Source organism: Pteropus vampyrus, unplaced genomic scaffold (genome assembly GCF_000151845.1).
Source record: "Pteropus vampyrus isolate Shadow unplaced genomic scaffold, Pvam_2.0 Scaffold80, whole genome shotgun sequence".
NCBI lineage: Eukaryota > Metazoa > Chordata > Mammalia > Chiroptera > Pteropodidae > Pteropus > Pteropus vampyrus.
In genome coordinates, this window is record NW_011888861.1 from 4608414 (window position 1) to 4624154 (window position 15741).

General features: G+C 42.9%; 2 protein-coding genes across 4 annotated transcripts in view; one reads left to right on the plus strand and one right to left on the minus strand.

Annotated features, from left to right (window-relative positions):
- The window catches only part of DTNBP1 (dystrobrevin binding protein 1), a 134689-nt gene extending 121898 nt beyond the window's left edge, over nucleotides 1-12791 (plus strand). For 2 of the 3 annotated variants that reach the window (XM_011362873.2, XM_023532260.1), the window contains 3 exons: nucleotides 2705-2860; nucleotides 10840-10983; nucleotides 12402-12791. In XM_011362873.2, coding sequence (XP_011361175.1) covers nucleotides 2705-2860; nucleotides 10840-10983; nucleotides 12402-12619 — 518 coding nt within the window. In that variant the 3' untranslated portion in view covers nucleotides 12620-12791. The remainder of the gene's footprint in view (nucleotides 1-2704; nucleotides 2861-10839; nucleotides 10984-12401) is intronic. The other variant, XM_023532259.1, reaches the window with a different exon arrangement.
- Nucleotides 12792-13467: 676 nt separating this feature from the next.
- JARID2 (jumonji and AT-rich interaction domain containing 2) overlaps nucleotides 13468-15741 on the minus strand; it is a 239940-nt gene continuing 237666 nt past the window's right edge. The window contains exon 18 of the mRNA XM_023532274.1: nucleotides 13468-15412. Coding sequence (XP_023388042.1) covers nucleotides 15230-15412 — 183 coding nt within the window. The 3' untranslated portion in view covers nucleotides 13468-15229. The remainder of the gene's footprint in view (nucleotides 15413-15741) is intronic.

Genomic DNA, 15741 nt, shown 5'->3' on the forward strand with positions numbered 1-15741 from the left:
CCTCGGCTTCCCCATCCTCTATATCGGTGGTTTGATCCTCTTCTTTATCCACTCTGTTTTATCTCTGTAATATACTCTTCATCTCAGATAATGTGTTCTTCATTTCTGACTGGTTCCTTTTTATAATTTCCATTTCCATTTTTATATTTTTTATCTCTTTGTTAAAGTTCTCATGGAATTTATCTATACTTCCCTAAATTCATTGAGCATCTTTATAACCAGTGTTTCGAATGCTGTGTGTGTTAGATTACTTGATTCCATTAATTCTGGATCTCTGTTCTGTTCTCTCATATGGTTTCTGTTTGTCTTCCCATTTTGGCTTTTCTGTGTCTGTTTCTATGTAGTAAGCAAAGCTCCTAAGTCTCCCAGTCTTATTAGCAAGGCTTTGTTTAGTAGGTGTCCAGTGGCACAGTCCTGAGAGGGGTTCAACTACAGGCCAAGTTTAGCCCCAGCCTGTGCCTCTCTGGGGTCACCTGTTAAGATTCAGCAAGCAATCCACAGATGCTGTGCTCATAGTTGTCTCAAGAGGCCACACCAGAAACCGAGGCCAGCTGCCTCCAGTGTGAGTCTAGGTGTTGCTCAGCAAGGGGCACCTGACTCACTGAGGATACTCCTGGATGTGGCCTGGGTAGAGCCGCAAGTTGGGGGAGGCAGAGTTTCAGGGAATCCTCTGGGCAGAGCTACCTCTGTTATCCAGTTTGATGACCTCTCAGCTATGGCGGTGCTGCATCTGCGCACTGGTGAAGGGGAGAGCTCTCAACAAAGAAACAGTGGATACATCGGCATTTCTGTCTGGTGGAGACCCTAGCCTCTGGTCCTCACTCCAACAACTCAGTGTCCCCCTGTAAGTCCCTGGTGCCCTCCGTGCAGCCAAACCGGCACTAGTGCTCAGAGTGAGCAGGTCCGTCACCACGAAAGTCCCTTTGTAGACATGGCCCCTTTAAGTGGCATCTGCAGCTGCTGGCTGCCGCTGCTATGACCTCTGTCCCATTCAGTTGCTTGGGACCAGGCAACCTTGCGTCCTCGCCCGTCCTACCTCCTCCCGTTGCAGGGTGATTTCTTATTTCTCTTCCTAGTTATATGGCTTATTTTTCTAACTCCCAGGCAACTTTCCTTGCTGTTTGTTCCTTGTTTCTGTCACAGTTTTGATTTGCTTGCAAGAGGGATGAACAGAGCCTCTATCATCTACGCCATATTTTACCTTACCTTCTTGACTTTTTTTTTTTTTGATAATAGCTATTCTAACAGATATGAGGCGCTATCTCATTGTGGTTATGATTTACATTTCCCTGATTAGTGATGTTGAGCATCTTTTCATGTACCTGTTGGCCATCTGTATGTCTTCTTGGGAAAAATGTCTATTCAGATCTTCTGCATTTTTTAATCGATGATGATGATGATGATGATGATGATGATGATGATGATTTTGAATACTATGAGTTCTAATATCCCAAAGTTGTTGACACTCTCCAGAGATGAACCAGGGGGAACAATGCCTTGGGTGAAACTGTTTTTCAGAGTTTTGAGCCTGAGTTTATCCCAGGACAGTGAGGTAGCTAAAACTTTGTTCTCCTGCCAAACTCAGCCGGGTGGATGCTGTAAAATATTTGTTTAATATAAAGAACTCAAGTTGTTATTTTCCATTTCTTCAGCCCATCAGATTTGGGCAGGGGCTGGAATTCACACAGACGGCTTATTTGGGGTATCTCATCTCACTGCATAATGGATCACCACAAACTTGGTGGCTTAAAACAATACAAATTAGCTCACAGTCTGTAGGTCAGAAGTCAGGGAATGGTGAAACTGGGTTCTCTGCTCAGGGTCTCAGAGGCTGAAACCAGAGTGACAGCCAAGCTGCATTCCTTTCTGGAAAAGAATTCACTTCGTGGCTCACTCAGGTTGTTGGCAGAGTTCCAGTTCCCTGCGGTTATAGAACCTACGGTCTCTGTTTCCTTATTTCCTTGGCTCTACCTTGAAAGATCACTGCTCATTTTAATTAAAAAGTTTTTTCACATTTTTTCATTTAAGTTTCACATCAATTTCAGGTTCATATTTTTGTCCCGAAGCATCAGATGAGTAATGTGAGGCTCAGAAAGTTTAACTGACTGAGCCAGATTGCACAGTTAATAAACAGCAAAGCCAAGACCAGACACTTTTCTAATAGACCACAATGGCTACATCTTGCTTTTTAAATAACATTTATTGAGTCCTTACAGTTCTGAACTGGGTGATAAGATATTAAAACGAATAACATATGGTAACAGTCCTTGAGGAAGTCCAGGTCTTGACCTGTTGTACTGTAATGAATAAGTCAGCTTCAGAAATTTGACCACAGTGTTGTAGAAACCTCAGGATGGAGCAGTAAATTCTGCTTCAGTAGGAGGATTAACTGAGAAGTTTGCCGGTCTTGAAAGATAAATAGCTGTTACAAGAAGAGTGGGAGATATGGATGGGAAGGTTATTCCAGGCAGAGGGAACAGCATGAGCAAAGGCATGAGATTGCCAAGGTGCCTGGCATGGCAGGTAGCAAGAAGTGCAGCATATTGGGGGAGAGGAGGCTGGTTGTATTGCAGTCGGGGCACCGGCTACAGTTTGACAAGCAGATGTGACATTGTCAGGTTGGAGGGTAGATGCGAGCAGGTATTTATACCCATTTCCTATCTCAGCTCTTCAACCCTTGACCCAAGGTATTCTGTTTCCTTAGCTGAACTAGATGCAGAGCACAGCCAGAAGGTCCTGGAAATGGAACACACCCAGCAAATGAAGCTGAAGGAGCGGCAGAAGTTTTTTGAGGAAGCCTTCCAGCAGGACATGGAGCAGTACCTTTCCACTGGTTACCTGCAGATAGCAGAGAGGCGAGGCAAGTCCAGGGGTGGGCTGCTGGCAGCAGGGGCTCCCTGGGTGTGTAGAGATGGTATTGTGGTGCCCCCACCCGCTGACTGAGGTATCGGATAAAGCCTCCCAGATCGGAGTGGATGCATCGTAATTGTCCTGTGGTTGTTTTTGCCTCTTCTGTAGTTCTGGCTTTAGTTGAAGATATTTAGGAAATGTGAAATATGTTAGGGGGAAAAGAAAGACATCACCCATATTCTACAGCACTGAATAATCCCTATTTCTGTTTTAGGGTGGTTCTTTCGTGTGTGTGTGTGTGTGTGTGTGTGTGTGTGTGTGTGTGTGTGTGTGTGTGTGTGTGTGTATGTGTGTGTGTGTCTTTATATAATTGATATCAAACTGTACATACATCTGGTTTTGTATCTACCTTTTCTTAATACCGTATGGGGCTCTTTCCCCTTATATTATTAAAAATTCTTTGAAAGGGTATATTTTAGCACTGATCTTAATATACTTAACCAGTTCCCTAGTTGAACATTTAGAATCTTTACCTCTATATATGGGGAATATCTAGATGCATAAACGTTTGGCTGCATCTCTGGTAGTTCCCAAGAGCACGCTGAGTAGCAGAGAAATCAGGTACCAGGCTCCTTCATCCGGCCTCTCCTTCCCAAGACCTGGGTGGGTGCCTCAGGGAGTGGTTGGGTAACAGGGGCAGCGGCAAAGCACTGGGCAGCTGACATTTTCCCTCAGACTGGTGCTGAGAGGGCAGGAGCAGCCTCCCAGTCACAGGCAGTGTGGAGTGCCCAGGGCTTCTGTCCTCCTGGGCATCTTGGCTCCTGGAAACCCCCTTGTCTTCCCAGATCTCTCTCTACTCAGTCTTCTTCCCCTTCTCTGGCCTGCCTGGCCCTGGACTTTGTTCTCTGTGCGCTGACCCTCATCCACACACCCCTGGTTTATCTCTGTTACCCGCACTCTGTTCCTGGTCAGTCAGTTTCATGTCCACCCCCAGGAGAGGTTAAGGAAATCAAAGAATGAGGAAGGAAAATAACATAGAGAAAACAAATGAACTGTAATATGTGAATGCCTCAGAATGCACTGAAGGATGCAATATGTGGATAATGCTCTTTAAACTATGGTGGACAGTATAGATTTGAAGTTTAATCTCTGTCTCCAGAGTCAGCTCTCTCTCTGTCTTCATCTAGAAAAGTCAGCCTGCCTGTTTCCTCAGAGTATGTTCAGAATTCAGTTTCTTTAGTATTTGGTGCTCGTTATGGGGAGAGCCATCCCTGTTGCTCCAGGGATTTATGTCCTGTCACGGGTAGGATCTGAGAAGGACACCATCTTAGTCAGCTTGGGCTGCCATAAGAAAATAGTCCAGACTAGACTTGGCTCAAAAAAACCAAAGTTGTTTTCTCCTATTTCCGGAGGCAGAAAGTCCTAGATCAAGGTGCTGGCTGATTTGGTTCTCTGTCAGGGTTCTTCCTGGCTCGTACCTCACTGTATCCTCACTTCACGTGATAGAGCTCTCTGGTGTCTATTCTTAGGAGGGCACTAATCCCACCATGAGGACCCCATCCTCATGACCTCATCTAAACCTACTCACCTCCCAATGGCCCCACTTCCAGATACCATCATATCGGGGTGTAGGGCTTCAGCATATGAATTAGGTGGGGGGCACAAACTTTCAGTCCATCACAGACATACACTCCCTGGCAAATTTGACTCACAAATTTGAGTATAACGAGACAGTACACCAAGAGGGCATGGAGAAGGTGGTGGTAATGAAGAGTACAGTAACAGAAACTCTTATGGCTTAAACAGTTTAACACTGTCCTTGTTCAGTTTAGTTCAGCAGACATTTCCTGAGCACTCGCTAAGTGTTCAGCATACTTTTAGGCCCAGGGGAGGCAAAGAGAAAATGAAAGTGCCTCTTAAGAAGCTCCTATTCTTAAGGAAACCCATGAACACACACTGAATGGGGCGATGAAGTAGTAGAGGAATGACAGGTTCAGGAGTCCCTCTTCCCATTGATGGGAAGCGCCTTGAGATAAGGACTCGTCGTGTGTTGAAGGACCCTCCGGGGCTAGCACAGTATAGTGCCGGGTAAAGAGCAGTGCTCAGCCAGCACTTATTGAACAGATATCAGCTAAACATTATGAATTTTTTGGTTTGCAGCACTTAAAAATAATTTTCTTCAAGTTTCAAAAAAGTGTTGGGCTCATTTTTTTTAGGTAAAAAATTCAGTCAAGCATATGTTGCCAATATGTGTGGTTTTGAAAGCAATGAAGAAAATTGGAGTATGTGGGCTTTTAAGCTTTCTGCTTCAGCTAGAGCTGAAAAGATTCACAAATGACAAACATGCACGTCTCCACAGCCTGTTCAGAGCCATCCTTTAAGACTTCCCAGCCTGGCAAGTCACACTTCTCTTTCTTACTGGGTATTCATCTCCAAGGATGAACACGGGGAACGTTTAATTTAGAAGAATCAATCAAAATTAAAAATCTCTTCAGTGAACATGGTATTTTGGACTTATTCCACTAAATCAGAAATAGCACTCTGAATTTTTCTCACTTTCCAAAGCATCATTTTTTAATTAAGACAAAGGCATGGAAAGTTTTATCCAGAAAATGATCAGAGGGAAGGGTGAAGGGACATCTGTGACCACATGGTGGCGGAGGACCCCAGAGCCTCCTATGTCCGAAGAGGAATGAAGACAGTGCCAGCAGTGCTGAGACGCAGATGGGGCCTGGGACCCACCATGTGCCCAGCAGGTCTGCATGCATTAGGACATGATTAGGTACTTTGTAAGACTCTGACGCACTTGACCTGACGCCCATTTTCTTAGAAAAGCATTCATTGCTCTCATTTTATTGCCAAGTGCCGAGGGTATTGACATTGCAGTTTGGTATGAATAGATCACCTTGGAGGCGTCCTATTCTTTAACTGTCTCCCCCCACAATTAGATCTCAGGTTCCTGTGCATCTCTGCTGAGCTGGTAGTTCAGCAAAGTCCAGCCTCTGGTGCCAGGGGTGCACCTTGTGCCCTCAGACACTGTCTCAGCCCTCGAATGTTCCAGACTGCACCCAGTACCCAGGGAAGAGAAGAGGTGATGTTGGGGCTGGCGATTAAATAAACAAAGTTAGAAAAGATAGAATGGGTAAAAATGCACCTATCCTAAAATTCAGTGTTCTTCGAGATATGATCTAGAATGTAAAAATATCTCAAAACACAATTGCCAGCTTGTGATTTTAACTTTGTATGATTGTCTCCCCGGGGGTTTTATTTACAACTTTGACCCTTATTGTGATCTACTACTGGTTTTCATTTTAATTAGGAAGCATTTTAAATATCCAGAAAAGAACTGAAAATACTGTAACATACCTGTTTTCAGATTTAACGTGTTACTATTTTACGATATTTGCTTCAGATATTTTTAAAATATTAAGAAATATTCCAGACATAAAAAAAAGGTTTAAGTTATAAGGATATAAGTATATCTTTGATATAACTCCAAGTTATATCCATCTACTAAAAGTTTTAATGTTTTCCATTTTATATTTGGCTCTTAAGTCCACCACCAGTTGATTTTTGTTTATGTTCTGAGGTAAGGATCCAGTTTTAATTTTTTCCCAAAACAGTAACTATTTAAGTACCAGCATTCTTACTCCACTGCTTCACCTTGTCTTATCCGTTTCCACACATTGTTGTCTTTTTAGGCTCTCTTTTCTATTCCATTCTTCTACTTGTTAGCCTTGAGCCAAAACCATACCATCTTAATTATATTTCATCGAGCAGTGGTTCTTAACTAGGGACAGTTTTGCTTGATGTGATTGGGGTAGGGATGTGTTTCTGGCATCTAGTGGGTTGGGTAGAGGCCAGGGATGCTGCTAAATATCCTACAATGCACAGGATGGCCCTCTGCCCCCTGCCCCCACCCTCACCCCCCCACACAGCAAAGAATTATCTGCTCCAAAGAGTCAGTAGTGCCTAGGTTGAGAAACCCTGTTTTATAGCAAGTCTTGCTTTGTGGTAGACTGATTCCTGCACACCCCTGTACACATTTCATGTATTTTTTTTTTTTTTTCTTCAGAGTTGCCTTGGCTTTTCCTTGGCTCTTTGTCCTTTTATAAATGTTAAAGTCAGATTTTGATTCTATGAAAAACCCTGTCTAGACTTTTGTCGGAATGGCCTTAAGTTTCCAGCTTGAGCGAGAACTGGCATCTAAGTGGGGTTGGGTCTCTGTGCACGCACATGTGAGCTCTCATCATGTTTCCTGAGCAGTGGGTAGAACTCACCTCTAACGCTGTCTGGGACCGGTGGTTTCTCTATGGGAGGAACTACCTATTCCTTTTCTCTGGTAGTTATAGCAGTTTCCTATTTCTTATTAATTTTAGCAGATTTTCCATGGAATTTGTCCAGCTTGTCTTTACTTTTCAAACATATTAGTAGCATAACGTTGTCCGCAGTACTTGGAGTTAGGTTGGTTTTTGCATTCCTCAATTTGTTAATTTGTGCCTTTTATTGTTTTTCTTGGTGAATCTTAAATAAAACATATTCATTTTTAAGTGTTTTCTCCAAAGAACCCACTTTTAGTTTTATGACTCCTCTCTACTATATATTTCATTCACTTCTCCTTTTTAGTATTGGGTTTTTTTATTTGTCTGTTTTTTGGTTAAAAAATTTTTTTGGTCTGATTTAAGTTGAATGTTTAGACTCAGTTTTCAGCTTTCTCTTAAGGCATTCAAAGTTGTGATTTTTTTTGCTAGGGTTGAAAATTCCAAAGTAGGAAATTCTACTTTAACAGAATTCTACAAGTTTTGATAAGTAATAGATTCTGGGTATTTACAGTTTTTCATTAGGAGTTCTTAAGATTTGTCTAGAAATGTGTTTTAAAGAAATGTGTTTTAAAATAATGCGTGAAGGTTTTTCGAGTTACCTTTTATTACTGATTTGTGATTAAATTTAATTGTGGTTGGAAAATGGGCTTTTGATTTATTTCTTTATTTTTAATTCAAGACTTTTACTCTGTGGTCCATTACAGACAATTTTCCTCCATGTTTCATGTATACTTGAGAACAAGATTCTCAGTGATAGGCATGGATTCTGTATGTGTCCATTTCATCAAGCCTGTTCAGTGGCTTGTTCAGATATTCCCTAATTACTAATTTTTGGATTGTTTAATTATCAGTTATCAGAAGTATATTTAACCTTCCTACCTCCTATGATTATGGGTGTTACATTTGTTATTCAAGCCATCTTTTTGCTTTAAAAACGTCACCACAAAATGTGTAGTCACACAGAAATTTTGAATTATCTTCCTGGCGAATTGAACCTTTAAAAAAAATCAAGTACAACTCTACCCAAATGTTGTTTTTGTTTCCCCTTATATCTGTTTTGATATTAATATAGCTATACCAGTTTCCTTAAAGTTGTTTTCCCACTTTCCACTTTAAAAAATTTTTTTAATGTTTCTGTGTCTATTTTAGGAGCGTCCCCTATAAACAGAATATAGCTAAATTTTTATCATTTTAATTGTTTTATAATGTTAACTGGCAAGTTTGGTTCATTTACATTTATTGTGATTGCTGACATAACTGGCTTCATTATCACCTTATTTGGTGCTATTTTCCTGAAGGCTTTTCCTATCCTCTTTAGTCCACTTTTTTTTCCATTTTGAAAGTTAAACACCTGCCCTCTTTGACAGCACAGATGGAAAAGAAGGGACCCTCACCCTCTGCCCCTTTCAAGTCTTAAGTCAAAGCAGGGCCAAAAGCCAAAAAAGCCGGGCCATGCTGAAGACTCCATAGCCACATAAGAAAGCCTGTATGTCACTCACTTTGTGGCAGCTCAGTACCTGTGGAAGAGCGCTCGTAGCAGGAACAGGTTTGACCACTGTGCCATTAAGTGCCCCCTGACCAGTCACCCTTGAAGAGGCTCCAGGATAACACTGCATTAGTGTCCCTTGTGCATCTGTCAGGCTGTGCATGGGAAGCAGCTCTGTGACATTGATATGGCCAGGGCCACGGTTTGCCCCATGGTCAGGGCTGATGCAGAGCAGGCGGACTTCACTTGGCTCCTGGCCGTATTGCTTTGGATATTGCCAGTTCGATGGGATCATCTAAACTATAATAAACTGCTCCCCAGCTAAAAATAGAAATGACATACCCTTTACCACTGTAGTGCTGAACTTCAATGATTTCATGGTACCCAGATTCTCAGCTTTCTACCAAACAGGGATCTCACACTGCTTCAATTCTCATCACATCCCTACTCTCCTGTCATTACTACTTAGTCCTTTCATTCTGCCAGAATAAAGTCCCCAAATTGGACACTATTCGGAGTATTTTTTATTCAGTGTTTTACATTAGCTTACAAACTTAGACTTTTTGCTGTTCCACATGTTTCTTGCACCTCAGACCTCCCTTCTGTTATTCATCACCTTCCTTTAGTTAGAGCAGGCTCATAGTAAAGTGCTTTTTAGTTTTGTTGCTTTTTTTTTTTTTTGGTCAGACAATGCTTATATCTTATACTTGATCTTAAATGCTATTTAATGATATATAATTTTAAATGACATTTATCTTACCTCCTTGATCTATTCCACTGTCTTCTGGCTTTTATTGTTGAGACGCTGTCCTGTTATTTCCTTATCTTTCCTCATCTGCCCTTTCTCTTTGATGTTTGTCAATTTCACTGCAGTTGATGTAGGTGAGGATTTCTTTTATCTATCTGCTTGAAATATATTTCACTTTCTTAATCTGGGACCTCAGATCTTTCAGGAAGTCTGGAAGATAATCAGCCTCTTTGAATATGGCTGCTCTCCACACTGCTCGTGTTTTGGAACAGTGTCAGCTTTTTCATTTTCCATCTCTTAAGCTCTCATGTTTCCCATCAGTTTGTTTATTTGCTGTATAATAGGGAGTTTATTCAGTCTGTCTCCTAGTTTACTAATTTTCTCTTTGGCTCTCATTAATAATCTTTAACTATGGCCCGGAGTTTTAAATTTCAGTGATTGAATTTTTTCCTATCTGGAAGTTATTTGGCTCTTTTTCAGATACCTGGTCTAATTTTTAACACCTTGTTCATTTTTTATTCCATCTTGGATTTGGTTAAAATATTTAGACATTCAACATTCTTGGGAAAGGATGCTGAGTTTTGTTTCTGCTGATCCTTATTCACATTTCCATATGTGTGCTGTAAATTTGGTATTGGATCAGAATGGATTGTTTTTATATGCCTGGGAGACCCAGGGTTAAGGGTTTGTCCATCCAGAAATAATTTGTATTTGCATCTGCCAGGCACCATCATGCTTTGGGTGACTTAAATTAACTGGCTTGTAGTTTTTTGGACCATATAGGTTGTTTAAATATGAACACCAGGCCTCCAAGCCATCTCTCACCTGGTACCTAGACTCCTAGTAGTCTTATGGCCTCCTTTTGCTGGTGGGCTGATTTTCTTTTGCTAGTCTGCACTTTCACTGTAAGGAGCTCTTGGTTCCAATTCACCAGCCCTAACATTGTCTGCAGTTAAGGTTGAAGACTAGAGAAATGGCACAAGGGCAGTGACAACTTCAACTGGAAGGATAATAAAGTTTGAGGGCAACTGCAGGCAGAAGGCAGAGGTGTGTCTGGCAGGGAGCTTGCTAACGCCATGCTGCTCCAGGAGTGTCAGCCTCTTTCAGAGAGCACCCTACTCCCAACAGCCAAGAACCTGCGTAATGCAGAAATGGGTTCATCCTCAGCACCTGCAAAGGGCTGAGGTGACCAGGAAAATGCTGTGGAAGGTGTGAAAGGTTATAGTAACCAAGGTAATCTGGGATGGATTAAAGTACCAAACTGGGAGGCATCATTTAGCACAGTCTTCTGAATTCTATTTTTAAGCGTTTGCAGTAGCAGGAGATATTTTATACCTAGAAAACAATGTAGTTAGCCTAATGAATTGAAGTTCGCTTTTTTAAAGTATTGTCGAAGATAAGTATAATTTCGTCACGCGCCAATCTATTTCCAGAGCCCATGGGCAGCATGTCATCCATGGAGGTGAATATCGACATGCTGGAGCAGATGGATCTGATGGACGTATCTGACCAGGAGGCCCTGGATGTCTTTTTGAATTCAGGTGGAGAAGATAATGCCATGCTGTCTCCTGTCTTAGGTAGGAGGTGACAGACTTGCATAAACATCACCCCCCAGAAGAAAGAAAACAGAAGAATAACGTACAGGTCTCTAAGCTCCCAGTCAACTTCTTGTTCTACTCACCCGTTTCCACATGTCCAAGTCCGGTCTCACAGTAGTGGGGCAAGGGAAACATTGGCTGTTTAGTCACGAATAAGTGCTCTACCCAAATACCTTCCAAGAACAGAGGGCTTTCTTGCTTTTACCTCCCTCTTCTGTCTTGGAATTCGAGTTAGGTTTTTGTGGTTATTTAAGGACTGGAATTGGGGTGGGGGGGGAGGGGCGGACTCTGCTGTGCGCTCACTCACCTTGTGCTGGGCGAGCACACACTTGTCTTTAAACTCTTCCCCCTCCATTCAGCAGATGTTTATTTCATCTCTGCTCTGGGCAAGGCTAAGGCATGTGGTCAGCATTTGGCTTCTATTTTTAAAATGAGTTGCACCCGTGTGGGCACTTTCACTCCATTTAATGCCTTCTCAAAATTTCACATTCATTCAGCAAATATTTACCGAAGCTCCAGACCTTATACCTGGGCTCAGTGTAGTTTAATTTCAGACTGGACCTTCCGGATGAGCCTTCTTACATGTGCATCGCATCATTACAAAGAAAGCATTTTAAGTGTTTTCCACATACGAACAAGGGAAAGGCAAAGGGCCTTCCTCCAGCAGCACCTTGTCCAACTCCTCTACACAGTGCCACCATCACCACAGGTTCCACCTCCTCTGAAGTCAAGCCCCTTAGGTTCTTGTCAGTTCGTGTCGTCTTCAACTTCTCTTCTCCCAGCAAAGCTACGAGAACAGTGCCACACACACCCGCTCCGCGTCCTGAGAAGGCTGGGCCCCTGGAGGTGGGAAGGAATGCTGACCACTTTCCCAGAGTCAAGAAGAGATTTAGAAACAGTGACTCCATCATCTGCAGATGATTTTGATTCCTTTAAGAACTTATTTACTTCCCATGAAATTGGAGAAATGCTGAAAGATCAGAAGTTTTTCTCTTAGCATTGATTTCTCTGAAATTACTTCCAAGGATATAAAGTAAATCTAGATTATCGAGGCTACATGGAATGGTCCTCAAAAGAAGTACAGTATGTGTGTGCCCTTGGGCCTTCAGCACAGTATTTTACGGGGTGTTGTAGGAAGAGTTCAGGATCTTTCCATCTGTCACAGGTGGCAGAAGGGCCAGCACAGGGCCCCTGACTGCCTCAGGCATCACCTAGCTTAGCATTTTCCGGGCACAGTTCCTGCACTGTAATGAGCAGCCTAGTTCTGCAGCCCCCACCCAGCTCACTGGAACAAAAAAACTTACTCCCTTTTTATCTATGCAAGAGCAAACCGCCGTTTTCAGTGGCAGCTCTAAATTGCAAGTACTTTTATCACAGGTTTTTTTCCTATTTTGCAGGGCCTGAATCAAGTATCGGTCAGAATGAAATTAGTCTTCAGGTTCCAAATCCCTCTGAATTACAAGCCAAGCCACCGTCCTTGTCCTCTACCTGCACTGACCCGGCCACCCAGGACCCCAGTGAAGGTGGGGAGTCCCCCGTTGTTCAGTCTGACGAGGAGGGAGTTGAGGCGGACACTGCTCTCGCCACTTTACACACCGATGACAGTGACTCCTAAATCTGGGCACTCACATTCTTTGACCACCTCTGAAGGAAGACTCAGCTGTGTGTAGAATCCCACTGTGAAAGCAGGTGGTTTTATGGAGGCTCTTGATTTTCACACAGTTGCCAATAATTTGTGAGAAAGTGAAAGAACAGCTAACAATAAAGTTTGAGGACTGACTTTAAAATGAGAGAGTACATGGCCAGTTTGTACAGAAAGGCTTCTCAATACACACCTCCTTCAGGCCTTAAGAATGCAGGAAGGGCGATTCATGTCCACGAAGGCCACCGAGGCTCATGTTGGGCAGGGCAGGGCGGTGCACATCTCCACATCGGCTCAGCACGGAATAAAAAGCGCCCTTCACAGAGAAGTCTGAACTGTGGTCAAACAGCGCTAACGAAGCTGGGGTTTTCATACAATCATCACAGAATTATTAGCAGTCCAACAACTAACCCCTACTTTAACACTAGAAAACACATCTGGGCCCAAAAGATGAGATACATAAGCCCAATCAGTACACCATTCTAACTCCTGACAAGACACTAGTCCCGTGGATGGCTCGTTTCCCTTCCACCACCACTCATGGCCCAGTACCTAGCACCCGGCGAAGGGATAGCTGCGGCCTGTGGACAGGTTCCACGTGCTTGTCCCACTGGGCCACACAGAAAATAAACAGCAGCCATTTGGTTTTGCTCAAAGGGGATGCAAGCCACCAGCAGCAGGTCAAAGTGAGATGGGAGGATGAGAATGTGTTGTCTGTGCCACTCCCTGGCTGAGGGGGGGATCCTCAGCCCTCTGCGCAATTCATGTATCAGAAAAGAGAGCTCATTTCATTCACTCATCTTCCACAAGACAGACAAATGTCCAAAAAACTTCGTTTTTATTATTAAACCTTGTAGTACAAACCTGAAAAGTAAACAAAAAACTGGCAATAAACAACATGAAGTCTTCCCTCCCAAGGGAGGAGTGCAGAGCAGCGCTAATAAATTAAATGTCAAACTGTAAGCCATAGGCAGAAGTTTACTGTCAAAAAGAGGGAAAGTACACAGCAAGGCCATAAAAACCGGACAACCACATTGGAAAACACTTGACTCTGTTTATGTAACTGTTAAATATTCCAAAACAGTTCAGTCTTCTGCAACAGCGACCAACACAGCGGATCCCAGGACGTTCCTGACAGCCCCACCGGCAAGCTCAGTGCAACACGGTAGCCACGGGATCGATGAGTCCAATTATGAAACAAAGGACAGCTTGTGAAAACAGTTTCCCTTTTTTATTCCACACGTACTGTACACACAACCGGAGAAGGGCAACAGCTACTCCATTATTATTTTTTTGTTGTTGTTCAGTGATGTAAGCAGCACTTATAAATGTTACAAGAAAAACCCTGTAAGCATCCAATCCAACCGATGAAGAAACTGAAATGTAAGGCTTTTCTTCATCTTGTCTTCTCACCCCCCTCCCCACCCCCCACCGAGAAAAAGGCTCAAGTATTTAAAACAATTTACAGGCGTATGTACAAAAGGATGGGATTTTTTTTTTCCTTTTTTTCTTTTTTTGTTACAACATGAAGAGAGAAAATAGACAAGATGAGCGCAAATGCATTTTCACATTCAAAAAGAACTGCAGACCTCCTAGTGGCTCTAAATGTGATCATAAATGAAACAAATTTAAAAAGAAAGATTAATGCTGACTTGTGAAGGTGAGAAACAACAAGCAGTGAGATGAGGATGGAATGTTAGAAAGATTGCACGTCTATGACAAAGAAGCACTTACGGCTTCAATCACTTTTTTCCTTTTTTTTTTTTCTTAAGGATGCTATTGAAGGGTTTTTTGATAAAGTAGCCAACAGCACCAAAAAATAACAGAATGGATTTCCTAATGAAATCAGGCACAGGTTTCCCGCACGTGACCCCTCCAAGGCAGGCAGTCTTTTTCTCTCTTTTCTTTTTCCCTTAAACAGATGCATAGTGATGTGCTGGTAAAGAGAACCTAGTCACTCAAATCTCCTCATTTTGCCTATGGTTAGGAAACAACGTCCGCCTCCAGCTGCCATAACCGCCCGAAGAAACAAAATGGGGGTTCTCCGGTTTTAAAAAAGTACAAACTCATCTTGCACATGACAGAAGAAAAGACAGCCAAAGTAAAGCCATTTCTTTTCAAGTTTCGTGTGTGTGTGTGTGTGTGTGTGTGTGTCTCCTATCCCTTTTCCTCTAGAAAAATCTGCTCACATGACTGGTTTTAAAATTTGTTCTCCAAACTTCACCCTCTTCAAAAATGGGTTAAAAAGCCTTTTTTCCCCAACAGTTACAAAAAAAAAAAAAATCAAACAAACAAAAAGGCTTTTGTCAGCCACAGGGGCAATACAAATTAACACAGCCCCTCAAGGGTTTTAAAACAGTGAATATACGGCAGTTTCAAAAATCTGACTGCAGTATCTAGGTATTCTAAGTACAAAAAAAAGTTCAACAGTTTAATGCTAAAACAAAATTAGTTCTCTAAAACCAGAAGAAAATCTTCTTTAGAGCTAGTGCAAAGACAGCTTGTATCCTACAGCAAGTACTCCAAACTAGAATATAATAATTACAAAAAAATAGATCTCAGTCGACCGCGGTGCTGGCAGCTTCACGGTGAGCTCGAAGCACTTCTGGACGAGCTGGAGGAGGACAGCCGGGAGGGCGGCACGTCCACCGTCGCCCTCTTGCGGGGCCCCCTTTTTGGTGCAGGCTTACCGAGACAGTTCTCAATGCTGCCGTTCCTGCCAGGTACCTTGCCACAGATCTGATTGACCAGACTGATTATTTGTTCCTGTTTGGGGTTGAAAGGAAGACACAGAATTAACAAACCAGAAGACTGCCGTCCCCAGAACCACCCAGGGGAACTGGGAGAGCAGAGCTCGTCAGTGTGGCCAGGCTACCAGTGCCCCTCGTCAGAACGTATCGGGATGGAGATTTCTCTGAGCATCGCCTGAAGAGTGTGGCTCAAGGAAGGCAGGGAAAGACTCTGGAAATCTCCCCCAGCGATTGCGAGATGCAGCAGGCTTGGAGAACAAGTTAGACTGCTTCGTGAGGACGCGGTCTCTTACCTAGGCACGTAGGATAAAATGCTTTCCTTCTTAGGGAGCAGGAAGAGCTAAC